Source organism: Lethenteron reissneri, chromosome 63, assembly GCF_015708825.2.
Source record: "Lethenteron reissneri isolate LAM-NWPU_2019-01 chromosome 63, ASM1570882v1, whole genome shotgun sequence".
Lineage (NCBI taxonomy): Eukaryota > Metazoa > Chordata > Hyperoartia > Petromyzontiformes > Petromyzontidae > Lethenteron > Lethenteron reissneri.
Window position 1 is genome coordinate 5,152,719 of NC_083841.1, and position 27,229 is coordinate 5,179,947.

Consider the following 27,229-nt stretch of genomic DNA (forward strand, 5'->3'; position numbering starts at 1 on the left):
TTAGGCAAAACAAAATTATTTACATCTCAAGCCAGAGGAAGAGAGGACTCTAGCCGCCACGCATATAAAGGATTTATAGTGAAAAACTTTGTTTTTACGGGTTATACTTATTATTTTCTGGGACTGTAAGTGGTACAATTACAAATACGTGAACCCCGACTCGCAGCGATAGCAATAGATTATTGAATCCATCCGTGCGGAGATTTGAGTGTCACCCCTTGCCCCTCTCCCCACCCCCGCCTCCTGGGTTTGCTTTGGCTTTTCTAGTTGCCTCTGACTCGTAGCCCCACCTACCCCCAATCCCAAAAAAGGGGCCGTCCATAAATGACGTCACGCACCTAAAGGGTGGGGGGGGGGGGTCAGACGTTTGGGACGATGTGTGACGAGGGGGGGGGGGGTGAGAAGCGTGACGTCACATCAAAATGGGTAACTTTAAATAAATATAGACAACACGTTCTATCTTGATAATGTTTTTTTACCCTTCTATCTGGCAACAAAACTGACGCCTTTTTTTACGAGGAGTCATGTTTGCATAGACCACAATACCTGCAGTCATAATGCAAACAAAAAACATAACTCTGATAATATATGCACTATATAATATATATTATCAGCGTTATGTTTTTTGTTTGCATTATGGCTGCAGGTAGTGTAGTCTATGCAAACATGACTCCTTGTAAAAAAGGTGTCAGTTTTGTTGCCAGATAGAAGGGTAAAAAAACAATTGTCATATTTTTTAACTGACAAATGAGGTTCCAATGGTGTAAATATACGTTCTATCTTCTTGGTTCTTTCGGTAAAGTCACGTAGAAGGGAAATAATAAAATAATAAAAATAAAACATAATAAAATACAATTCTCACGACGTTTCGGCCACAACGCAAGCAGCCGTCCTCAGGTGTGAACAGGTCTGTCGGGGAGACAGCGTCTGAATTGACTTTTTCATAAATGTTTTCTCCTACAACATCAGAGTGCAGCGCCACATTAAATACGCACTACAATAGTTTAAAGCGATTTTAAGCATATTTAATAGATTTTTTGGGGGGGGGGGCAGAGCTTTGTGACGTCATATTTTACACGGGGGGGGGGGGTTGACTTTTCGTGATGCCGTGTGACGAAGGGGGGGGGGGGGGGGGGGGGGGGTCAAAAATCGTCCAAAATCGCGTGACGTCATTTATGGACGGCCCTAAATAAATCATCACTGGATGTCAATGGGGCTCCAAATAATCCCCGACTTCCCGGCAAAGACTCAGCGAGGCATGGATCACTCACACGCCACGTGCCGTCAACAGCGCCTACGGCTTTGCAAGAGGACTTCACTAAGCAGTGGAGGGAGCCTGGCTCACGATAAGAAACATATTCTACCCCTTCTTCTTGGTTTTTTCGGTAAAGTCACGTAGAAGGGAAGTAATAAAATAATAAAAATAAAACATGATGAAATAATTATGTTTTATTTTTATTATTTTATTAGTTTCATTCTACGTGACTTTACCGAAAAAACCAAGAAGATGAATCCCTGCAGTCACGAAAGCTTTAAATCGAAATATTCCACCCCCTCCACACCCACCCCAACACGTTCTGCATTCGCGTTGTTGTTGTTGTTGTTGCAGTACACTTATTTATTTTGTTCTAGATTGGAAGTTTTCGTGACTGCGAGGATTCATACCCTGTTTTTTTTTCGGTAAAGTTACGTGGGTGAAATTTTTTTAAATAAATAAAATTTTATTAGAATGAAAACAACTGGAATTCATATTCTTGGTTCTTTCGGTAAAGTCACGTAGAAGGGAAATAATAAAATGATATGAATATGAAACAATTAAAATTCTCACGACGTTTCGACTGCAACACAAGCAATCATCATCAAGTGTGAAATCCACAGCAAGATAATTTGTAAAAAGTTAAGTTAAGAAGAAAACGCCACTTGTTTCAAATTTTCTTGCTGTGGATTTTACACCTGACGATGATTGCTTGTGTTGCAGTCGAAACGTCGTGAGAATTTTATTGTTTTATATATTTATTATTTTATTATTTCCCTTCTACGTGACTTTTACCGAAAGAACCAAGAATATGAATCCCTGCAGTCACGAAAGCTTTAATTCAAAACTAAAATTAAATTAAATCACGACGTTTCAGGCACAACACAAGCATCCTTCATCAGGTGAGGACAAGCTATTGTTGAAACGTCGTGATTTGATTTAATTTTATTTCAGTTTTCTTGGTTCTTTCGGTAAAGTCACGTAGAAGGAAAATAATAAAATAATAAAAATAAAACAATAAAATACAATTCTCACGATGTGCTGCCAAGCATGGTGGTGCTCATTCAGACGCTGTCTTTCCGACAGACCTGGTCTTCACCTGAGGACGGCTGCTTGCGTTGTGGCCGAAACGTCGTGAGAATTGTATTTTATTATGTTTTATTTTTTATTATTTTATTACTTCCCTTCTACGTGACTTTACCGAAAGAACCAAGAAGATGAATCCCTGCAGTCACGAAAGCTTTAAATCGAAATTTATTTCAGTTGTTTTCATTCAATTTTTCTTTTTTCCAACGTGACTTTACCGAAACAACCAAAGAGTATAAGGCTCACGTTTGAGGATGATGATAATGAGCTGTGGAGGAGGTCTTTGTGAGTGTCACCTGTTCCAGGTAGATGAGTATCTCCTCGCTCAAGTTCTCCTGGGAACCTCCGAGTGTGCTGTACTTGAGGCAGTACAGCAACTCCGTGAGCAACTTCTGTGGACACACACACAAAGACAAAGGTCCCCCGTGTAGCCTTAGCAGACTGTCGGGGCAAGTGCTGTTAGTGAGTAGCAGCTATGAAGGCCGGCACGGCACACGAGGGGGTGGGTGGCCAGCACCACGCCCGGCCGCCTTTGTCTCCCCAGTGGCGATGATTACTACACACCGCACCATGCCCTCGTTTGAGGCTGAGTCGACCTAGGGGAGGCCCAGAAACCGGTTTGGATAATGGTCACCGGTGTTGGCCGTGAGCGGGAATCGAACCCCGGTCGTCAGGTTCGTAGCGCAGCGCGCTAACCGCTACACTAACGACACACACACACACAGACACACACACACACACAGACACACACACACAGACACACACACACAGTCACACACACACAGACACACACACAGACACAGACAGACACAGACAGACAGACAGACACACAGACACAGACAGACACAGACAGACACAGACAGACACAGACAGACACAGACACACACAGACACACACAGACACACACAGACACACACAGACAGACACAGACACACACAGACAGACACAGACACACACAGACACACACAGACACACACAGACACACACAGACACACACAGACACACACAGACACACACCCACACACACACCCACACACACACCCACACACACACACCCACACACACACCCACACACACACCCACACACACACACCCACACACACACACCCACACACACACCCACACACACACCCACACACACACCCACACACACACCCACACACACACCCACACACACACCCACACACACACCCACACACACACCCACACACCCACACACACCCACACACACCCACACACACCCACACACACAGACAAAGATCCCCCTTGTAGCCTTAACAGACTGTAGGGGCAAGTGCTGTTAGCAAGCACCTATGAAGGCCGTGGAACGGTACACGAGGGGGTGGGTGGCCAGCACCACGCCCGACCGCCTTTGTCTCCCAAGTGGCAATGTTTACACACCGCACCAGGTACTCATTTGAGGCTGAGTCGACCTAGGGGAGGCCCGGGACCGGTTCAGATAATCGTCACTGGTGTTGGCCGTGAGCGGGAATCGAACCCGTGTCGCTGGGTTCATAGCGCAGTGCGCTAACCACTACACCACCGCTCCCCCAGACACACACACAGACACACACACAGACACACACCCACGCACACAGACACACACAGACACACACCCACACACAGACACACACCCACACACACAGACACACACACAGACACACACACACCCACACACACAGACACACACACAGACACACACACACCCACACACACACACCCACACACACACACCCACACACACACAGACAAACACAGACAGACACACACACGTACGCACGCGCACACAACATAAAATCCATTATACAGACTGTTGAAGCAAGTGCTGTTAGCGAGCACCTATTAAGGCCCGCCACGGCGCGCTAATTTGGGGCGACGTCAGTGTGGTGAACTGCACACCCGGCCGCCTTTGTCTCCCCAAGCGCTGACTTATTACACACCACTCATTTAAAGCGCGTGGCCTGAATAGGAGGCACCGACGATGCTTCACCCCTGCGTCCCGGAATCGAACCCATGCGGCCGGGGTTTGTCGCCAAAAGTGAGTTGGTGAGCGGGTGAATAGTCACCCCCAATCTCCTCCTTTAGTCACCCGCTCACCCGGGGGGTAGACTCAGCACAAGCAATCACCCCCCCCCCCACCCTCAACCCATAATCCTCAAAGAGCAAACGGACATCTTCTTGGTTCTTTCGGTAAAGTCACGTAGATTGGAAATAATAAAATAATAAACAGGTATGTCTTCTCGACAGACCTGTTCTCCTACCTGCGGACGGCTGCTTGCGTTGTGGCCGAAACGTCGTGAGAATTATTTTATTATGTTTTATATTTGTTATTTTATTATTTCCCTTCTACGTGACTTTACCGAAAGAACCACGAAGATGAATCCCTGCAGTCACGAAAGCTTTAAAATAATTTTATTATGTTTTATTTTTATTATTTTATTATTTCCATTCTACGTGACTTTGCCGAAAGAACCACGAAGATGAATTCAAGCAGTTTGCGTGTGTTCGAATGGTTTTACTGCTCGGCACGTGTGCTTCATGCAGACTTGGCACGTGATAATCGGTGTCTAATTGTGGTGGGCGGGAAGGCTCAAGCTTGTTTTTATTATATGATTACAGTTAAGACTTAGATTGCGAGCATAATTCATTCCTGAAACGTGCTTATAATCCAAAGCACTCGTATATCAGTTGTGATCACGTGACGCTCGGCAGACAAAGCGTATACACGTACTACTCGTACCACTATACACTACACCAGTATACACTACACCACTATACACTACACCACTATACACTACACCACTATACACTACATGTTAACTACCTCGCCTGGTGTACAAGAGGTCGCGGGTTCGATCCCGACCCTGACTACGTCTGCTGCTGTATATTTGGACTTTGCGTGTCTCTCTCTCTCATCATCATCACGGTGGCTAGGAGATGTTAACTACCTCGCCTGGTGTACAAGAGGTCGCGGGTTCGATCCCGACCCTGACTACGTCTGCTGCTGTATATTTGGACTTTGCGTGTCTCTCTCTCTCATCATCATCACGGTGGCTAGGAGATGTTAACTACCTCGCCTGGTGTACAGGAGGTCGCGGGTTCGATCCCGACCCTGACTACGTTTGCTGCTGTATATTTGGACTTTGCGTGTCTCTCTCTCTCATCATCATCACGGTGGCTAGGATATGTTAACTACCTCGCCTGGTGTACAAGAGGTCGCGGGTTCGATCCCGACCCTGACTACGTCTGCTGCTGTAGATTTGGACTTTGCGTGTCTCTCTCTCTCATCTTCCTGGCGTCTAAAGATTCATTTGTCGTCATATTTGTTGTGGGGAAATGGGTCATTTCCTGCGTTTGTCTCTCTATGGGCTTGGGGGGTTGGTGGTGGTTGAGCTCGGATTCTTTTTGATTTGTTGATCTGGAGTCTTTCTCACGGCTGCAAAGTGCACCCCTCCTCCCCCGAACCCCACCAGCCCACTGTGCCAAGAGACCAGCAACAAACAGCACTCGCGTCTTGAGTTGAACGAGTTATTTTTTTGCCGGGGCAGGGGAGAGGGAAAGAGAGACGAGACGGGAATTGCTCAAGTGGAGCAGTGCATGGGAATAAGCAGAGAGAGGAATGGGTGAGTGGGTGGATGGGTGAGTGAGTGAGTGGGTGAGTGGATTGGTGGGTGAGTGGGTTCGTGAGTGAGTGGGTGGGTGAGTGTGTTAGTGGGTGAGTGGATTGGTGGGTGAGTGGGTGGGTGGGTGAGTGAGTGGGTGAGTGGATGGGTGGGTGGGTGAGTGGATGGGTGAGTGGGTTCGTGAGTGAGTGGGTGGGTGGGTGAGTGGGTGGGTGAGTGGGTGAGTGTGTGAGTGGGTGAGTGGATGGGTGGGTGAGTGGGTGGGTGGGTGAGTGAGTGGGTGAGAAGGTGAGTGTGAGTGGGTAGTGGGTGGGTGAGTGTGTGGGTGAGTGGGTAGATGAGTGTGTGGGTGGTTGGGTGAGTGGATGGGTGGGTGTGTGGGTGAATGGGTTAGTGGGTGGGTGACTGGGTGGGTGAGTGAATGGGTGGGTGAGTGGATGGGTGAGTGGGTGGGTGAGTGAGTGGGTGAGTGTGTGAGTGGGTAGTGGGTGGGTGGGTGAGTGGATGAGTGTGTGAGTGAGTGAGTGGGTGGCTGAGTGGATGGGTGAGTGGATAGGTGGGTGAGTGAGTGGGTGAGTGGGTGAGTGTGTGAGTGTGTAATGGGTGGGTGGGTGATTGGATGGGTGGGTGAGTGGGTGGGTGGGTGAGTGGATGGGTGAGTTGGTGGGTGGGTGAGTGAGTGGGTGAGCGGATGGGTGAGTGGGTGAGCGGATGGGTGAGTGGGTGAGTGTGTGAGTGGGTAGTGTGTGGGTGGGTGAGTGGATAAGTGGTTGAGTGGGTGGGTGGGTGTGTGGATGAGTGGGTGGGTGTGTGGATGAGTGGGTGAGTGTGTGAGTGGGTAGTGTGTGGGTGGGTGAGTGGATAAGTGGTTGAGTGGGTGTGTGGATGAGTGGGTGGGTGTGTGGATGAGTGGGTGGGTGTGTGGGTGGTGAGTGTGTGAGTGGGTGAGTGGATGACTTGGTGGTGAGTGGGTGGGTGGGTGAGTGGGTGTGTGAGTGAGCAGGCCCCGAATTAAAACCACGTGACCACAGAGAGAGAGAGAGAGCGAGAGAGAGAACACGCACATTCCAAAAGATCATCATACATCTTGCTATAACAATGCTACATCCTCAGTTCGATTCCTGGCCAGAGCTAATGTCAGTGGCGAGTGATACATGACCCCCCACCGCCTCTCCCGAGTAGTTATCCTATAGATCAGGGGTCGGGAACCTTTTTGACTGGGAGAGCCATAAAAGCCAAATATTTCTAAATATCTTTCATTGAGAGCCATATAGTATTTTAACGTATAATAAATTAAATATGTCTTACTTTTAATGCGACTTCTGGTCACGGGACCCGTGACCCATGACATTTATCTTCAAAACTAACTTCTGTTTACTTTAAAATGACACACTATTATTAAGCAATATCACAAGTATTTTAAAATCAGTTCCAAACTGATTTTTGTTATTATTTTTTTTTCAACTCAAAATTGTCTGGGAGCCATATGCCGTCACCGGAAGAGCCATATATGGCTCGCGAGCCACAGGTTCCCGACCGCTGCTATAGATAGACCCGTCCACGCTAAAGGAATGTGGAATTTCCCACCGATGGCTCAGCATGGCTGTAAACAGAAGGAGGGCTTAGGAGGGGAGAGGGGGGAGGGCAACGTGGTGGGGGGAGTGGGAAGGAAGAGAGATGGGTGGGGGGGTTACCCAGGAAATCACGCACCATCCCCTTGGCAATTCCGAGGATTTGGGGAAATTTTGAAAGTAAAATTAATGACCGTGAGCCTGAATCTTGTCCCGCTGTGACCCCCTGGCAATCCGGAGAATCGCCATCTGAGATGATTCATCACCGAGATCCGGTGATGGTGGGTAGGAGTAGTTCATAGCCGTAGCAGTAGTCGTGGCCGGCCGTGACGCTGTTGATACATTGAGCTGTGTTGGGGTGTTGCTAGCAGGCCTCGTGTCAAGTCACTCGCTCGCTCACCTAACTACTCGTTCATCCACTCATTCATCCATCCACTCATTCATCCATCCACTCATTCATCCATCCACTCATTCATCCATCCACTCATTCGTTTTTGTTTAAAATCACTCAGTCATTCGCTCACCTAACTACTCATTCATCCACTCATTCATCCATCCACTCATTCGTTTTTGTTTCAAATCACTCAGTCATTCGCTCACCTAACGACTCACCCACCCACTCATTCATCCATCCACTCATTCTGTTTTTCTTCAAATCACTCACTCATTCGCTCACCTAATTACTCACCCATCCACTCATTCATCCATCCACTCATTCGGTTTTTTTTCAAATCACTCACTCATTTGCTCACATAACTACTCACCCACCCGCTCATTCATCCATCCACTCATTCAATTGCCGAGTCACAAAGTAACTCGCTCACTCACCCACTTACCACCCACTCACTCATCCACTCACTTGCTCATTTATTCACTCATTCATTCACTCATTCATTTGACAAACCACACAGTAACTCATCCCCTCACTCACCAGCACTCGTTCAGTCATTCATTCAAATGCCAAGTCACTCAGTCACTTGCTCACTCACCTACCTATCAACCACCCGCTCATTCATGTGTCCACTTATTAATTTGTAAAGTCACTAAGTAACCGGCTCACTCACCCACTCACTCACATACTCACTGCGCACTCACTCCTTAACTCACTTACTCATTCATTAATTCGCTCATTCAATTGCCAAATCACCAAGTTACTCACTAATTTTCCCACTAATTAATTCCGTTATTCATTCATTTGCCAAGTCACTCAGAACCTCACTCACGGAGGTTGTCGCAAGAAGTCTAGAAATTGGCGTCAGTGTTCGGGTGACAGGAGTTGAGATGTGTTTTTGTGGAACTTCTTTCGCACCGTACAAAGTATGGGTCTCTGTGTGAGTCTATGGGTCTCTGTGTAAGTCTATGGGTCTCTGTGTAAGTCTATGGGTCTCTGTGTAAGTCTATGGGTATCTGTGTGAGTCCATGGGTCTCTGTAGTGAGTTTATGGGTCTCTGTGTGAGTCTATGGGTCTATGTAGTGAGTTTATGGGTCTCTGTGTGAGTCTATGGGTCTCTGTGTGAGTCTATGGCTCTATGTGTAAGTCTATGGGTCTCTGTGTGAGTCTATGGGTCTCTGTGTGAGTCTATGGGTCTCTGTGTGAGTCTATGGGTCTCTGTGTGAGTCTATGGGTCTCTGTGGTGAGTCTATGGGTCTCTGTGTGAGTTTATGGGTCTTGTTTGAGTCTATGGGTCTCTGTGTGAGTCTATGTGTCTCTGTAGTTAGTCTATGGGTATCTGTGTGAGTCTATGGGTCTCTGTGTGAGTCTATGGGTCTCTGTAGTGACTCTATGGGTCTCTATGTGAGTCTATTGGTCTCCGTGTGAGTCTATGGGTATCTGTGTGAGTCTATGGGTCTCTAACATATTTTTACCGTGATGATGAGAGTGAGACACGCAAACTACAACAATACAGCATGCGTCAGCGTCGGGATTGAACCCACGACCTCCTGCCTTCCAGGCGAGGGAGTTTACATAAGACACCTCGTGTCCACCGAGGAATGCGTGGGGTTTGCCTTGACATGTGCCAAGCGGGGATCTCACCTAAAGCTACGCTGAGGTCACCGTTTTGCTCAGAAGTTATAAGAGGAGCCGTGTCAGCACGGCTGGAATTCTGAGTTCGAATATCCAAGTTTCATCCACTGCCTGCGATAAAAACTAAAATCGGCGTTCTCAAGCGCGGTGAGTTTGTGGTCTCAGCGTGGTCACCTATGAGATCGATCTAAATTATGGATTTCAATCGGATCATTGGAGGGGGGGGCACGTGCCAACCCCCCCCCCCCCCCCCACCTGGCTCCGCTAGTGCGAAGCTACGAGGTTAGAAATATTTGATAAAATAAAATAAATTTTTTATTAAAAACATAACATCCCACGGGGCTTTTGTGGAATGAATGACACACGTGGCGTTTTGGCGTTACCACTGTGCCAACATATTCCACCCCCCTCCACACCCACCCCAACACGTTCTGCATTCGCGTTGTCGTTATCGTTGTTGTTGTTGCAGTACACTTATTTATTTTGTTCTAGATTTGAAGCTTTCGTGACTGCAAGGATTCATATTCTTGGGTTTTTTCGGTAAAGTCACTGTGTAGGTAAAAAATTAAAATGAATAAAAGTAAAATAAAAATCAAATAAAAATCAGACGTTTCGGAGGCAACACAAGCTTCCGTCTTCAGGTGGAACCGTCACAGCACGATTGCTGTATCAAGTGAGAGCTGTATCAAGTAAAATAGTTGTATCAAGTAATACAGCTATCGTGCTGTGACGGTTCCACCTGAAGACGGAAGCTTGTGTTGCCTCCGAAACGTCGTGATTTTTTTTTTACTTTAATTAATTACAATTGTACTCGTTTTATTTTGTCCGCACGTAAGCGGTTATGTAACCGGCAGTCTCTGGCATCTGGACGGTGATATCAGCAGCACTGTCTGGCACCTGGAGGTGATGAAGGCCGGCAAAAGGAGCTTTTCAAAAAGTAAAAATCACGCAACATCAAAGCCTCTTTACTCTTTGGTTCTTTCGGTAAAGTCACGTAGATGAAAAATAATAACAATAAAATGAAAATGACAAAAAAAAACAGGTATATTGATGATTTTCGATTTAAAGCTTTCGTGACTGCAGAGATTCATCTTCTTGGTTCTTTCGGTAAAGTCACGTAGAAGGGAAATAATAAAAATACTAAAAATAAAACGTAATAAAATACAATTCTCACGACGTTTCGGCCACAACGCAAGCAGCCATCCTCAGGTGAAGAACAGACCTGAAACGTCGTTAGAATTGTATTATGTTTAAGTTTTTTATTTTATTTTATTACTTCCCTTCTACGTGACTTTACCGAAAGAACCAACAAGATATATTGATGATATTGATGTAGTTGATGTAGTATTGATGTAGTTTATATTTTAGTTTTTTACGTGATGGTTTGGTTGCTGCAGCTCCTTACTCTTAAAATTCCTTCCCTTTATGACTGCTAATCCTACGTAATACACGAGCATAATATGACTTTGAGACCCCCCCCCCCCCACCACCGACACATTCCACAAGTAGTGACTAATCCCATATCTTTATTTTCCATAAATATGCTAAATTCATCTGTTGATATGCAAATTCCTTTGTCAAGGCGCCCTCCCCCTCCAACCCAACTTAAATATACGCTGCCAAGCTTGGTGGTGTTCATTCAGACGCCGTCTTTCCGACAACCCTGTTCTTCACCTGAGGACGGCTGCTTGCATTGTGGCCGAAACGTCGTGAGAATTGTATTTTATTATGTTTTATTTTTAAAATTGTATTATTTCCCTTCTGCGTGACTTTACTGAAAGAACCAAAGAGTATGGATCCTTGCAGTCACGAAAACTTCAAATCTCGAATCAAAGCCTCTTGTTTACCACCTGGCATAGGCTACAGGTGAGGTTTTACAGCAGAGGTGTCACTCCGAATCAGTCGGGCGGAATTATCTTTTCATCAGCTGCTCAATGCTGTGTGGAAGCTACCTGGTCTGTCGCTCCGCACGAAGCTTCGGGTCTTCTCGGCCACAGTCATTCCCTCCCTTCTCTACGCCTGTGAAACGTGGACCACTCAAATGGAAGATCTTCGCCGGTTAGAAACATTTTGGCTGGCCTGCCTACGATCCATCCTGGGTTTAACCAGCTGGCTGTATTGCGTGAGGAGCTCACAAATCCTTGAAAGATCTGGGCAAAGTCCCATCGGTGAGCTCCTCCAGCAGGCAAGGCTGCGTTGGCTGGGTCATGTAGCCCGCATGCCCAGCCACCGCATGCCTAAACAGCTTTTGTTCGGCCGGATCGAGGGGGCTAAACGGGCGCGGCACGGGCTAGAGAAGAGATGGAGTGATGTGGTACAGGAGGACGTGGAGCTGAGTGGACTTGCCGATGACTGGTACCAGCGGTGTCAAGATCGGCCTCTATGGAGGAGGCTCGTGAAGGACGCTACTACTGGGCAGTTGGAGGCAGTCGCCCTCCAACAACAACGGAGGGCGGAGGAGCGACGCTCACAACAACGAGCGGAGTGCCGGGCGTCTAAAATTGAGCAATTTGGTACAGTAGGGGGTACAGCTGTTGCATCTACCGGTCATCTCACTCAGCCAGCCCATGGCACGTGGGTCTGTTCCGAAACCTCCTGTCAGCGAGCCTTGAACACTTCACGTGGCCTAAAAGTGCACCTAGCCTGGCACAGGCGCCGTGGTGACGTCACCACCACTTAGTGGCGAATGGCGGATATCGGTTTTGTTATTGGTGGGAGGCGAATTCCCAAGTGGAGCAGTGGTGAAGGAAGAAGCAACAGGACAGACCATGTCGTTATTGCCAAAAAGGGTAACAAAAAACACCTTTTTGGTTCTTTCGGTAAAGTCACGTAGAAGGGAAATAATAAAATAATAGGTGAGGACGGCTGCTTGCGTTGTAGCCGAAACGTCGTGAGAATTATTTTATTATGTTTTATTTTTACTATTTTATTATTTCCCTTCTACGTGACTTTACCGAAAGAACCAAGAAGATGAATCCCTGCAGTCACGAAAGCTTTAAATCGAAAAAAACACCCGTTCTTATTTTCGATGCTTTGATCCTGGCAACAAACATAACATTTCGATACTTTGCTAGGTTGTTTAATTTAGTGTGTTCTTTCCCCCTCTAAGCCTGCGTACTTTACTACGCGTCTCTTCGTATTCATTGACATGTAAATTTTTTATCTGCCCCCTCCCTCTCTCTGCCTCCGCCCCCCTCTGTCTATTTAAGGCCACCCCACAGAGACGATCACCCCTCTCTGTACCTGTGTTACTCTCTCTCTGTGTATCTTGCTGATATCTGTCTGCTTATATGTCTGTCTGTGGTTTTCTGGTTAGATTTTGTGTCGCTATTTCATTATACCTGATGATGATTGTTTGTGTTGCAATCGAAACGTCGTATGCTATTATTTAATTTATTATTTTATCTTTATACGTCACTTTACCGAACGAACCAAAGAATAAATAAAACAAGTTCCCCATGCTGTAGAGATTCCGGGGCAATGCGTAACGCGAGCCCCCGACGCTCATCCACACCATGCGTTTGAACAACAGCTGAGACCAACCATTCCCAATTGAATCATCGTTCCCAAGCGTAACGATTCGCACGTGTTACGGGGCGCGGTTCCATCCGCAGATGCAAACCAACGCAGCACCATGTGTGTGGATAGCAGCGAATGAACAGAGCCTGCAGGGTGAACGGCCAGTTAGGATCAGTGTACCCACCCACTCACTCACCCACTCACCTATTCACTCACCTACTCACTGACCCACTCACCTTCTCACTCACTCACTTACTCATTCACTCACTCACCCACTCACTCACCCACTCACCTACTCACTCACTCACTCACCTACTCATTTACTCACTCACCTACTCACTCACCCACTCACCTACTCACTCACCCACTCACCCACTCACCTACTCACTCACTCACTTACTCATTCACTCACTCACCTACTCAATCACCCAATCACCCACTCACCTATTCACTCACCTACTCATTCACTCACTCACCTACGCAATCACCCAATCACCCACTCACCTTCACCTATTCACTTACCTACTCACTCACCTATGCAATCACCCACCCATTCGCTCACTGACCTATTCACTCACTCACCTATGCACTTCTTCACTTACTCATTCACTCACCTACTCAATCACTTACTTACTCACCGACTCACTCACCTACTCAATCACGCACTCACTCACCTACTAACTCACCTACTCACTCAAAAAAGACAAAGATCCCCCGTATAGCCTGAACAGACTGTAGAGGGCAAGTGTTGCTAGTGAGCAGCAGCTATGAAGGCCGGCACGACACGCGAGGGGGGGCTGGGTGGCAAGCACCACGCCCGGCCGCCTTTGTCTCCCCTAGTGGCGAAGTTTACACACCTGCACTAAGATATTCATTTGAGGCTGAGTCTACATAGGGGAGGCCCAGGACCGGTTCAGATAGTCGTCACTGGGCGTTGGCGGCCGTGAGCGGGAACGAAAACTCGGGTCGCCGGGTTCGTAGCAGCAGCTGCTGGACACTGACCACTGACACCGCCGCTCAGCACTCGCACACAGCACACAAAGACAAAGGTCCCCTGTATAGCCTTAACAGCCCGTAGGGGCAAGTGCTGTTAGCGAGCACCTATGAAGGCCGGAACGGCACCACGCGCCGCCGCCTTTGTCTCCCGCAGTGGCGAAGTTGACTACACACCGTATTCGGGACTCATTCAAGGCTGAGTCGACCTAGGGGAGGCACAGCACACACGCGGCCGCACACAGACGCGCAACAAACTTACACCCGTGTCGTGGTGGCTGCTCGAGGCCATGCTGGATGAGGACGATGATCCAGGGTTGACGTCAGCTCCGTGTCCACCACTGGTTGAGAGAGAGACACACAGAGAGACACACAGAGAGAGACACAGAGAATGAGAGACACAGAGTGAGACACAGAGAGACACAGAGAGAGAGACACACAGAGAGAGAGAGAGACACACACAGAGAGAGACACACACAGAGGAAGAGACAGAGAGAGAAAGAGACACACAGAGAGAGACACAGAGAGAGAGACACACAGAGCGAGACAGAGACACACAGAGAGAGAGACACACAGAGAGAGAGACACACACACAGAGAGACACAGAGAGACACACACAGAGAGAGAGAGACACACAGAGAGAGACACACACACAGAGAGACACAGAGAGAGACACAGAGAGAGAGAGAGACACAGAGAGAGAGAGACAGAGAGAGTAACTCAGTTGTAACGTCTTGCAAGGATCGCTCTCCCCCCCACCTCTCGTTTTACAATTTGCAATTTGGTGGCAAAGGTGGTGGGTGGCAAGGGTGGTGGGTGGCAAGCGTGGTGGGTGGCAAGGGTGGTGGGTGGCAAGGGTGGTGGGTGGCAAGGGTGGTGGGTGGCAAGGGTGGTGGGTGGCAAGCGTGGTGGGTGGTACAGAAGGGGGTTCCTGTGTTCGATTCCAGACCTGCGGCGTTCCTTTTGTGTTATGGAGTCTGTGAGTGGGACTTTGTCTCCCGAGTGGCCGTGCATATATACAAAGACAAAGAACTCCCGTATAGCCTGCACATACTGTTGGTGTGGGTGGCCTGAAACCGCGCCCGGCCACCTACAAATAGACACCCATCCACACACACACACACTCGCACGGCACGCTACATTATGCCCAACGCCTACGGCGTTCGAATAGTGTCGGGGAATGGAATCCAGATTCCAAATTCCCTTCCGGGCTGTGTCTAAAGCATTCTAGTTTTGAAGCTTTCGTGACTGCAAGGATTCATACGCTTAGTTCTTTCGGTAAAGTCACCGTGTAGGTAAAAAAATGAAATTAAAATTAATAAAAATAAAATAATAAAAATCACGACGTTTCGGAGGCAACACAAGTCTCCGTCAATCAGGTGGGACCGTCACAGCCAGATTTGCTGCATCAAGTGAGACCTCACTTATCAAGTGACACTTATCAAGTGACACTAAACAAGTGACACTTATCAAGTGACACTTATCAAGTGACACTTATCAAGTGACACTTATCAAGTGATACTTATCAAGTGACACTTATCAAGTGATACTTATCAAGTGACACTTATCAAGTGACACTTATCAAGTGACACTTATCAAGTGACACTTATCAAGTGACACTTATCAAGTGATACTTATCAAGTGACACTTATCAAGTGACACTTATCAAGTGACACTTATCAAGTGACACTTATCAAGTGATACTTATCAGAGTGAGGCTGAGTTGACCTGATACAGCAAATCTGGCTGTGACGGTCCCACCTGATGACGGAGACTTGTGTTTCCTCCGAAACGTCGTGATTTTTATTTTTATTATTTTATTTTTTTCCTTTGGTTCTTTCGGTAAAGTCACGTATAAAGATTAAATAATAAATTAAATAATAGAATACGACGTTTCGATTGACGTTTCGATTTAAACGTCGTATTCTATTATTTAATTTATTATTTTATCTTTATACGTGACTTTACCGAAAGAACCAAAGAATAATTCCTGCAGTCACGAAAGCTCCAAAATTAAGATTATTTTATTTTTCATTAATTTTAATTTCATTTTTTTACGTATGTGTCTAAAGCACTTGCGGCATCACCGCCGTCAACGCCGATGAGTCGTGGCAAATTCGAAGCGTCCGAAGCAGCTGACGAGTAGAGACAGCCGAGGCATCAAACACATTGTTCCACGTGCGGGTGGGTTGACATTTCACATCCGGGCAGAGCACGTGACCTCGCCCACGTGTCCAGGCCTCTGTGACGTAGCGAACGTGGGAGGTGAGCACGGGGGGGGGTGGTGTCACCCCCACCACCCCCACCACCCCCACCACCACCCCCACCACCACCCCCACCACCCCCACCACCACCACCACCCCCACCACCACCCCCACCACCCCCACCACCACCCCCACCACCTCCACCACCACCCCCACCACCACCCCCACCACCCCCACCACCACCACCACCCCCACCACCACCCCCACCACCCCCACCACCCCCACCACCCCCACCACCCCCACCACCACCCCCACCACCACCCCCACCACCTCCACCACCACCCCCACTACCCCCACCACCCCCACCACCCCCACCACCACCACCCCCACTACCCCCACCACCCCCACCACCACCCCCACCACCACCACCACCACCCCCACCACCACCACCACCCCCACCACCACCCCCACCACCACCCCCACCAACCACCCCACCACCACCCCCACTACCCCCACCACCCCCACCACCCTCACCACCACCACCCCCACTACCCCCACCACCCCCACCACCACCCCCACCACCACCACCACCACCCCCACCACCACCACCACCCCCACCACCACCCCCACCACCACCCCCACCACCCCCACCACCACCCAGAGGTCGCAAACGGGTTTTGATTCCTTAACCCTACCCGTACCCGGCCGCACCAGGGTAGGGTACGGGTATCGGGTACCCGATTGCGACCTCTGGGATGAAGCCATGTTGCAGGCGCGGGTGGGTTGATTCTAGGAACTTGAATTGTCACGAGATTTAGGACGATTTTTTGACCCCGCCCCCCCTCAAATATGACGTCACAAAGCTCTTCCCCCCCCCCCCCCCAAAATAAAAATTCTTCAAATCGCTTTAAACTATTGTCATTGTGGTGCGTGTTTAATGTGGCGCTGCACTCTGATGTTGTAGGAGAAAACATTTATTACAAAGTCTATTCAATTAAGTAGAACGTGTTGTCTATATTTATTTAAAGTTGCGCATTTTTACGTGACGTCACATTTCTCAAACCCCCCCCTCCCCCCCTCGTCACACATCGTCACAAATGTCTGACCCACCCCCCCCCCCCTAGGTGCGTGACGTCATTTATGGACGGCCCCATACCCACGGGACAACCTCTGCTGAGGTTCACTCGAGCAAAACGAGACGTCCTCCATCTATCACCCCAGCCCGCCCCTTCCCCCCGGATGGAGGCTTGTTGATGATTGTTGATGATTGTTGATGATTAATTCTAGATTTGAAGTTTTCGTGACTGCAATGATTCATACTCTTTGGTTTATTCGGTAAAGTCACGCGGGTAAAACAATTTAAAATATTTCGATTTAAAGCTTTCGTGACTGCAGGGATTCATCTTTTTGGTTCTTTCGGTAAAGTCACGTAGAAGGGAAGTAATAAAATAATAAAAATAAAACAAAATAAATTAATTAAAATTCGATTTAAAGCGTTCGTGACTACAGGGATTCATCTTCTTGGTTCTTTCGGTAAAGTTACGTAGAAGGGAAATAATAAAATAATAAAAAGAAAACATAATAAATTAATTAAAATTCGATTTAAAGCTTTCGTGACTGCAGGGATTCATCTTCTTGGTTCTTTCGGTAAAGTCACGTAGAAGGGAAATAATAAAATAATAAAAAGAAAACAAAATAAAATAATTCTCACGACGTTTCGGCCACAACACAAGCAGCCGTCCTCAGGTGAAGACCAGGTCTGTCGAGGCGACAGCGTCTAAAGCGTGGTGGTGTTTCATTTAGACACTGTCGCCTCGACAGACCTGGTCTTCACCTGAGGACGGCTGCTTGCGTTGTGGCCGAAACGTCGTGAGAATTATTTTATTATGTTTTATTTTTTATTATTTTATTACTTCCCTTCTACGTGACTTTACCGAAAGAACCAAAGAGTCGGTATGAATTAATTCTTCAGAAGCGACCTGGACGCAAATCATCGCTCAATGAAGTGGCTTATCCCGTGGAAATGTTCTAGCAAGCGAAATCATCTAAATAACATCAGTGGGCGTTGCTTAATGTGAATGAGCCACTCCGTAGACCTGTCATTTAATGATGGTCAGATCTAATAATAGGGGTTTTTCCCCTTTTTTCAGGCAACTAAACTGAAACCTTTTTACCAGGATTCATGTCTGCATTAACCACAATACTTGCGGTCAAAATGCAAACAAAAAACACGCTCTGATAATTAATGCATTGTCCTTGAAGCTGATTGGTCCACACCAGAGACAGCTTTCTTTTGAGCCTCGTCTTGAGACGAGACATGAATTCTTGTAACAAGTATAACCCGTAAAAACAAAGTTTTTCACTATAAATCCCTCCCCCCCAATATATTGATATGAAATAGATTTCTGTTCATATGATTGTGGTTATGGTTGTACTTTATAAATCCCTAATATCTACCATTACATACAATGAAACAAAAAAAGGTAAAAAAATCAAACAAAGCAATGTAATACAATACACTATTAGACATTATTGTAAAAAATAAATAAATAAAGTCGATCCTATGTGTTAGTGAATTTTATTTAATATTTTAAAAATTTATATTCGCACTTAAACTTTAGTGATTTTAATAATAGAATCAGTTTAAATCAAACAATCCGGAGGCGCTAATATCCTTCACGTGGCAGTTAAGAAACACGTATTCACGACACAAAAAAATTAACCCGTAAAAACAAAGTTTTCCACTATAAATCCTTTATATGCGTGGCGGCTAGAGTCCTCTCGTCCTCTGGCTTGAGATGGCTGCCACCTATGGGTCAGATGATTGCATTGCACCATTAAGCAATTGGTAATTAAATATAATATTTTTGTCCTAATAAGTGTAAAATTTTGAAAAAAAATTGTCACGCACGACGAGTCTGTGTGGAAAATGTCAGCTCGATTAGATCACGGGAAGTGGGCTAAAAAACGACCGAAAGATTTGCACGGTCCTAAGCAAGCAAGCAAGCGAACTTAATATAAAGGATTAAAAAAAGGTTTCAGTTTTGTTTCCAGAAAAAAGGGAAAACCCTTATTATTATATTTCGGTACTGGCAAACGGAGGTCTATTGTTGATGATTGTTGATTGTGCAGTCACCGCACCGCTCCCCCCCACCCCCCAAGCCGTGGGGAGTTGAACCTCGCATCTCGTAGGGCTCACTCGCCTGTCCCGGATCGCCGGCCGTGTCGCTATGAATACCAAAGCTGTCCTGCCCCGCTTGGCAAGCCGTAGGACGCAGCAAAGTTGATTATTTACCAGCCTCCCCACCCTCCCTACCCTACTGCTAAATTGCCAGAGTCGAACTGTGGTCGAAAGAGCAGCGAACACTATATACTCTTTGGTTCATTCGGTAAAGTCACGTAGGTATAAAATAAAATGTCATTTAATACAATATTTTATAATTTTATTTTATAAATAAAATTGTATTTTATTTATAAAGTAATTATTATTTTTTATAAAATATTATTATTTAATAAAATACTATTTTAGTAAATAATAACAATTTATTTTATGAATAAAATATTTTTTAATAAAATAATATTTGATTAAATAATAACATTTTATTTTATAAAAAAAAAAATATTTTCATGAAATAATATTTTATTTCAAGACAACCGCTGTTACAGAATAATAATAATAATCATAGTAATTTAATTATAATAAACTTTTGATCGTTCCATTTCAAGTGCCTTCGACACTCGGCTCGCGAACAGCACTTGCCCCGACAGTGTGTGAAGGCTATACCGGGGCGAGAGAAAGTGATAGATAGAGGGGGGGCTGTGTGTGGAACTTTGTCTTTGTTTTGGAGTGTTTACCTCCCCGTCTGCATCATTTAATTGCCCGAGCCAAGGATGACTCTGCCACGAACAAACACAAACACGAGTAGTAGACCAGCATTTAAATAAAGCAAGCCTAGGGGAAGGGGAGGGAGGTTTGCTCGGTAACGATCGTAACGATAGCACTGGTCAACAACAACAACACAATTTCTGGCCTGGACTTTTGCAGCTGTTCTAGACTAATTTCAGGGTGCCGATTCCAAATCTGATCTCAGATTTGCTCTATCACATCTCATTTTTATGCTATCGGCATACCCCATTTTCATTGATTTTACCCGAAATTAACTCTGTCACTTATGATTGCAAGTTGTTGCGAGTCAGTGACTGCTTTAGTGTTAAAATATGGTGCTGTGTTTTTAGGATAGTGTTTTTATAATATAATTTTATTCTTTTGTTCTTTCGGTGACTTAACCGAAAGAACCAAAGAATAATTCCTGCAATCACGAAAGCTCCAAAATAAAGATTAATATCATTTTATGTAGATATCAACATTTATTTAATATTTTTCTTCCGCAGTTTTTATTGAAAATGCAATATTTGATATCTCAAAAACCTGATGTGATAGACAAAAACTGATGCCAGATTTGGAATCAGCGCCCCAAAATTACCTTAAAAGCGTTGGAATATCTTCTTGGTTCTTTCGGTAAAGTCACGTAGAAGGGAAATAATAAAATAATAAATTAAAAATAAAACATAATAAAATAATTCTCACGACGTTTCGGCCACAACGCAAGCAGCCGTCCTCAGGTCGTGAGAATTATTTTATTATGTTTTATTTTTAATTTATTATTTTATTATTTCCCTTCTACGTGACTTTACAGAAAAAACCAAGAAGATGAATCCTTGCAGTCACGAAAGCTTTAAATCGATACCTTAAACCCGTTGGAATACCTTATGCCAGAAAAGTGTGTTGACCAGTGTAATTTGTCTAATGATTAAGAGATTGTCAAACAGATCCAGCGACTCGCTGTCGCCCGATTCGGATTCTCGTCGTTGTCGTTGTTGTTGTGCCTTTAACCACCAGGGTGACGTGATGCTTCGTTTGATTCTTGAAACGCACGCCGAGTGACCTTACACTGTTGTTAATATACAGTATTTAAGAAATCAAATAATAGCATGCGACGTTTCGATTGCAACACAAGCAATCATCATCAGGTATAATGAAATAGCGACACAAAATCTAACCAGAAAACCACAAACAGACATATAAGCAGACAGATATCACCAAGATACACAGAGAGAGAGCAACACAGGTACAGAGAGGGGTGATCGTCTCTGTGGGGTGGCCTTAAATAGACAGAGGGGGGCGAAGGCAGAGAGAGGGAGGGGGTAGAGAAAAAATGTACATGTCAATGAGTACGAAGAGACGCGTAGTATTTAATTTATTATTTTATCTTTATACGTGACTTTACCGAAAGAACCAAAGAATAATTCCTGCAGTCACGAAAGCTCCAAAATTAAGAGTATTTAAGAGCTTGCATCTTGGAATCCCTGCCTCACTTGATGCAGCAAATCTGGCTGTGACGGTCCCACCTGATGACGGAGACTTGTGTTGCCTCCGAAACGTCGTGATTTTTATTATTTTTATTATTTTATTGTTTTATTAATTTTAATTTCATTTTTTTTACCTACATGGTGACTTTACCGAAAAAACGAAGAGTACGATATACAGGGTTTCTTCTTCTTGCTTCTTTCGGTAAAGTCACGTAGAAGGGAAGTAATAAAATAATGAACATAAAACATAATAAAATAATTCTCACGACGTTTCGGCCACAACGCAAACAGCCGTCCTCAGGTGAAGACCAGGTCTGTCAGGGAGACAGTGTCTGACGCTTATTATGTTTTATTTTTATTATTTAATCATTTCCCTTCTACGTGACTTTACCGAAAGAACCAAGAAGATGAATCCCTGCAGTCACGAAAGCTTTGAATCGAAATTAAATACACAGGGTGTTTGTAACAGATGGACGCGATTTAAAATCGCTCTATCTCTGCAACCACGAACCGCCCACGAATGAAACTCTTACCGCTTGAAAGAGCGCGGCATAGAGTTTCAATTTATCATCGCTGGATGCCTCTCCCAGCGCACAAACACCCCTAGCCTCAGTCATTCGCAAGACGGCGACCCGGCAACACACGAGGCTTTTTGCGTCCTGCAGTTCAGCAAGACTGAATCCGTAACTGCGGTCTAAGCGTGCGTTTCAACGGCGTTTTGGCATTGATCCTCCAATGTCAAAGTTGCGTTCGTTCGTCGTTGGTACCGACAATTTGAGGAAACGGGCTGTTTGTGTAAGAGGAAGAGCACAGGGCAACCAGGCACCTCAGAGGGAAACGTGAGAGGAGAGGCGTTTGGGACGAATTGAACTATCGTCTCGATGCTGTCCGTACAGCGGGTGTAGGGCACACAGAGCATTTATAAAATGTTTAGTGAAAACTTGATAACTCGTTAAACCGTTTGCAACTTTTCGTGTAATTGTAACATGTTGCCATCGTGAAATTTTCTGCTTTGAAATTGGGTCCATTATTTTCAAACACCCTGTCGAAGTATATCCTCAGCTGTCAATAGAGAATCTTCAGGGCCGACATTGAAGGTACGCAGAGCACACACACACAGAGAGAGAACACGAGCCTCAGATGGGTGGGACACGTGGGAGAGGGAGTGATGGGTGGGACACGTGGGGGAGGGAGTGATGGGTGGGACACGTGGGGGGAGGGAGTGATGGGTGGGACACGTGGGGGAGGGAGTGATGGGTGGGACACGTGGGGGAGGGAGTGATGGGTGGGACACGTGGGGGAGGGAGTGATGGGTGGGACACGTGGGGGAGGGAGTGATGGGTGGGACACGTGGGGGGAGGAGTGATGGGTGGGACAACGTGGGTGAGGGAGTGATGGGTGGGACACGTGGGGGAGGGAGTGATGGGTGGGACACGTGGGGGAGGGAGTGATGGGTGGGACACGTGAGGAGGGAGTGATGGGTGGACACGTGGGGAGGGAGTGATGGTTGGGACACGTTGGTAAGGGTGTGGGGTGGGATGAGGATGGTGGGACACGTGGATGGAGGAGTGAGGGGTGGGACACGTGGGGGAGGGAAGTGATGGGTGGGACACGTGGGGAGGGAGTGATGGGTGTGACCGTTGGGGGAGGGAGTGATGGGGTGGGACACGTGGGGGAGGGAGTGATGGGTGGGACACGTGGGGGGAGGGAGTGATGGGTGGACACTTGGGGGAGGGAGTGATGGGTGGACCGTGTGGGAGGGAGTGATGGTGGGAAAACGTGGGGGAGGGAGTGATGGGTTGGAGGACACGTTGGGGATATGGAGTGATGGTGGGACAACGTGGGGGAGGGAGTGATGGGTGGGACACGTTGGGGGAGGGGTGATATGGGTGGTACGTGGTGTGAGGGAGTGTATGGGTGGGACACGTGGGGGAGGGAGTGATGGTGGGGGCCACGGGTGGGGAGGGAGTGATGGGTGGGACCACGTGGGGAGGGGAGTGATGGGTGGACACGGGGGGAGGGAAGTGATGGGTGGGACACGTGGGGAAGGGAGTGATGGGTGGGACACGTTGGGGGAGGGGAGGACAGTGAGGGGTGGGACAACGTGGGGGATGGGAGTGATGGGTGGGACCACGTGGGGGAGGGAGTGATGGGTGGGGACACGTGGGGGAGGGAGTGATGGGTGGGACAGGGGGGGAGGAGGGAGTGATGGGGGGACCGTGGGAGGAGGGAGTGATGGGTGGGACACGTGGGGGGAGGGAAGAGTGATGGGTGGGACACGTGGGGGGAGGGAGTGATGGGTGGGACACGTGGGGTAGGGGACGTGAGGGTGGGGACACGTGGGGGAGGGAGTGATGGGTGGGACACGTGGGGGAGGGTAGTGAGGGTGGGGAACACGTGGGGGAGGGAGTGATGGGGTGGGACACGTGGGGGAGGGAGTGATGGGGTGGGACACGTGGGGAGGGGAGTGATGGGGGGGACACGTGGTGGAGGGAGTGATGGGTGGGACACGTGGGGGAGGGGAGTGATAGGTTGTGACACGTGGGGGAGGGAGTGATGGGTGGGACACCGTGGGGGAGGGAAGTGATGGGTGGGACACGTGGGGGAGGGAGTGATGGGTTGGACACGTGGGGGAGGGAGTTGATGGGTGGGACACGTGGGGGAGGGAGTGATGGGTGGGACAACGTGGGGGATGCGAGTGATGGGTGGGACAACGTGGGGGAGGGAGTGATGGGTGGGACACGGGGGGAGGGAGTGATTGGTGGGGACACGTGGGGGAGGGAGGGATGGGTGGGACACGTGGGGGAGAGGAGTTGATGGTGGGACACGTGGGGAGGGAGTGATGGGGGGGACAACGTGGGGGAGGGAGTGATGGGGGGTACACGTGGGGGAGGAGTGATGGGTGGGACACGTGGGGGAGGAGTGATGGGTGGGGACACGTTGGGAGGGAGGATGATGGTGGACACGGGGGAGGGACACGTGAATGAGTGGTGGGACACGTGGGAGGGAAGTGATGGGTGGGACACGTGGGGGAGGGAGTAGATGGGTGGGACACGTGGGGGAGGGAAGTGATGGGTGGGACACGTGGGGGAGGGAGTGATGGGTGGGACACGTGGGGGAGGGAGGAGTGATGGGTGGGACACGTGGGGGAGGGGAAGTGATGGGTGGGACACGTGGGGAAGGGAGTGATGGGTGGGACACGTGGGGGAGGGAGTGATGGGTGGGACACGTGGGGGAGGGAGTGATGGGTGGGACACGTGGGGGAGGGAGTGATGGGTGGGACACGTGGGGGAGGGAGTGATGGGTGGGACACGTGGGGGAGGGAGGATGGGTGGGACACGTGGGGGAGGGGAGGGCTGGGGTGGGACACGTGGGGGAGGGAGGTGATGGGTGGGACACGTGGGGAGGGAAGTGATGGGTGGGAACCCGTGGGGGAGGATGATGGGTGGGCACAGTGGGGGAGGGAGTGATGGGTGGGACACGTGGGGGAGGGAGTGATGGGGGGACACGTGGGGGAGGGAGTGTGATGGGTGGGACACGTGGGGGAGGGAGTGATGGGTGGGACACGTGGGGGAGGGAGTAGTGATGGGTGGGACACGTGGGGGAGGGCGAGTGATGGGTGGGACACGTGGGGGAGGGAAGTGGGATGGGTGGGACACGTGGGGGAGGGAGTGGATGGGTGGGACACGTGGGGGAGGGAGTGATGGGTGGGACACGTGGGGGAGGAGTGATGGGTGGGACACGTGGGGGAGGGAGAGGATGGGTGGGACACGTGGGGGAGGGAGAGTGATGGGTGGGAAACGTGGGGGAGGGAGAGTGATGGGTGGACCGTGGGGGAGGGAGGTGATGGGTGGGACACGTGGGGGAGGGAGTGATGGGTGGGACACGGTGGGGGAGGTAGTGATGGGGGGACACGTGGGGGAGGGAGTGTGGGGGTGGGACACGTGGGGAGGGAGTGATGGGTGGGACACGTGGGGGAGGGAGTGATGGGTGGGACACGTGGGGTAGGGGAGTGAGGAGTGATGGGTGGACACGTGGGGTAGGGAGTGATGGGTGGGACACGTGGGGAAGGGAGTGATGGGTGGGACACGTGGGGGAGAGAGTGATGGGTGGGACACGTGGGGGAGGGAGTGATGGGTGGGACACGTGGGGGAGGGAGTGATGGGTGGGACACGTGGGGGCGGGTGAGGAGGATGATGGGTTAAAGCAACTTGGAGATTGGGGACAGGAGGGGGGGAGGGAGTGATGGGTGGGACACGTGGGGGAGGGAGTGATGGGTGGGACACGTGGGTGAGGGAGTGATGGGTGGGACACGTGGAAAAAATGAGGAGGATGATGGGTTGAAGAAACTTGTAGGTAGGGAACAGGAGGAGGGGGGGAAGGGGTGATGGGTGGGACACGTGGTGTGCAGGGTGATGGCGAGCACCCAGAAGGGAAGAGAAGACCTATGGCTAGGCCCTGGTGCTGGTGGTGACGAGACTGTGAGAGGGGGTCTTTGATGAGCGGGAACAAGAGGAATGCCCCCACTAGCCCGCTCGGGGCAAGTGATGTGTGTGTGTGTAGGTCGAACTTCTCTCGCACCGTACGTTGCCAAACCACGCGAATCGGAGGACAAGAAACTGTGGGTCTCCGCTGTGAGTCTTCAGCTGCCCCCCCCCCCCCCCAAAACCATATTTCCATTTTGAAAATAAAGCATGCTTCAAATCGCTTTAAACTATTATCATTGTATAGTAGTAGGTGTTTACCCTTTTAAACTGGTGCAAAACTGACACTTTATTCAAGGCATCATGTTTGCAATAACCACAACACAAGTAGTCACCAATGGGGACTAGGCTCTAAAGAAAGTGGTCTCGGGTGTGGACCAATCGACTTCAAGGACAGTGCGCATACATTATCATTATCAGAGTTGTTCCTTTTTGTTTGCATTTTGATTACTTGTGTTGTGGTTATTGCAAACATGATGCCTTGAATAAAGGTGTCAGTTTTGTACCAGTTTAAAAGGGTAAAAACCTACTACTAAATTTTGCCACTGGCAAAAGAGATCTCCTAGTATTATCATTGTAGTGCCTATTTAATGTGGCGCTGCACTCTGATGTTGTATGGGTGTTGTTGTAAGAATTATACATGTATTTAAAGTTGCGCATTTTGATGTGACAAACACATCGTCACAAATGTCTGACCCCCCTCCCTCCCCCCTAGGTGCGTGACGTCATTTATGGACGGCCCCAAAGAAGGATTGCAGTGTCGCATGAAGGATCGGTGTTGGACGGTGTTACCCCCCAGGGCCGCCTTTGTCTCCCCAGTGCTAATGTGCACTTGTAGTTAAAGCCACAAAGACACAGCTGCCCCGTGTAGCCTGTAACAGACTGTAGGGGCAAGTGCTGTTAGCGAGCACCTATGAAGACACAAAGACACAGCTGCCCCGTATAGCCTGTAACAGACTGTAGGGGCAAGTGCTGTTAGCGAGTAGCACCTATGAAGGCACAAAGACAAAGATCCCCCGTATAGCCTGTAACAGACTGTAGGGGCAAGTGCTGTTAGCGAGTAGCAGCTATGACGACATATACACAAAGGCAAAGATC

At 48.4% G+C, this 27,229-nt stretch overlaps 1 protein-coding gene across 1 annotated transcript in view; it reads right to left on the reverse strand.

Annotated features, from left to right (window-relative positions):
* The window catches only part of LOC133358819 (BAI1-associated protein 3-like), a 43,526-nt gene that overhangs the window by 14,211 nt on the left and 2,086 nt on the right, over positions 1-27,229 (reverse strand). Inside the window, exons 2-3 of the mRNA XM_061577267.1 lie at positions 14,336-14,414; positions 2,638-2,733 (exon numbers count right to left, since the gene is read on the reverse strand). Coding sequence (XP_061433251.1) covers positions 2,638-2,733; positions 14,336-14,365 — 126 coding nt within the window. The 5' untranslated portion in view covers positions 14,366-14,414. The remainder of the gene's footprint in view (positions 1-2,637; positions 2,734-14,335; positions 14,415-27,229) is intronic.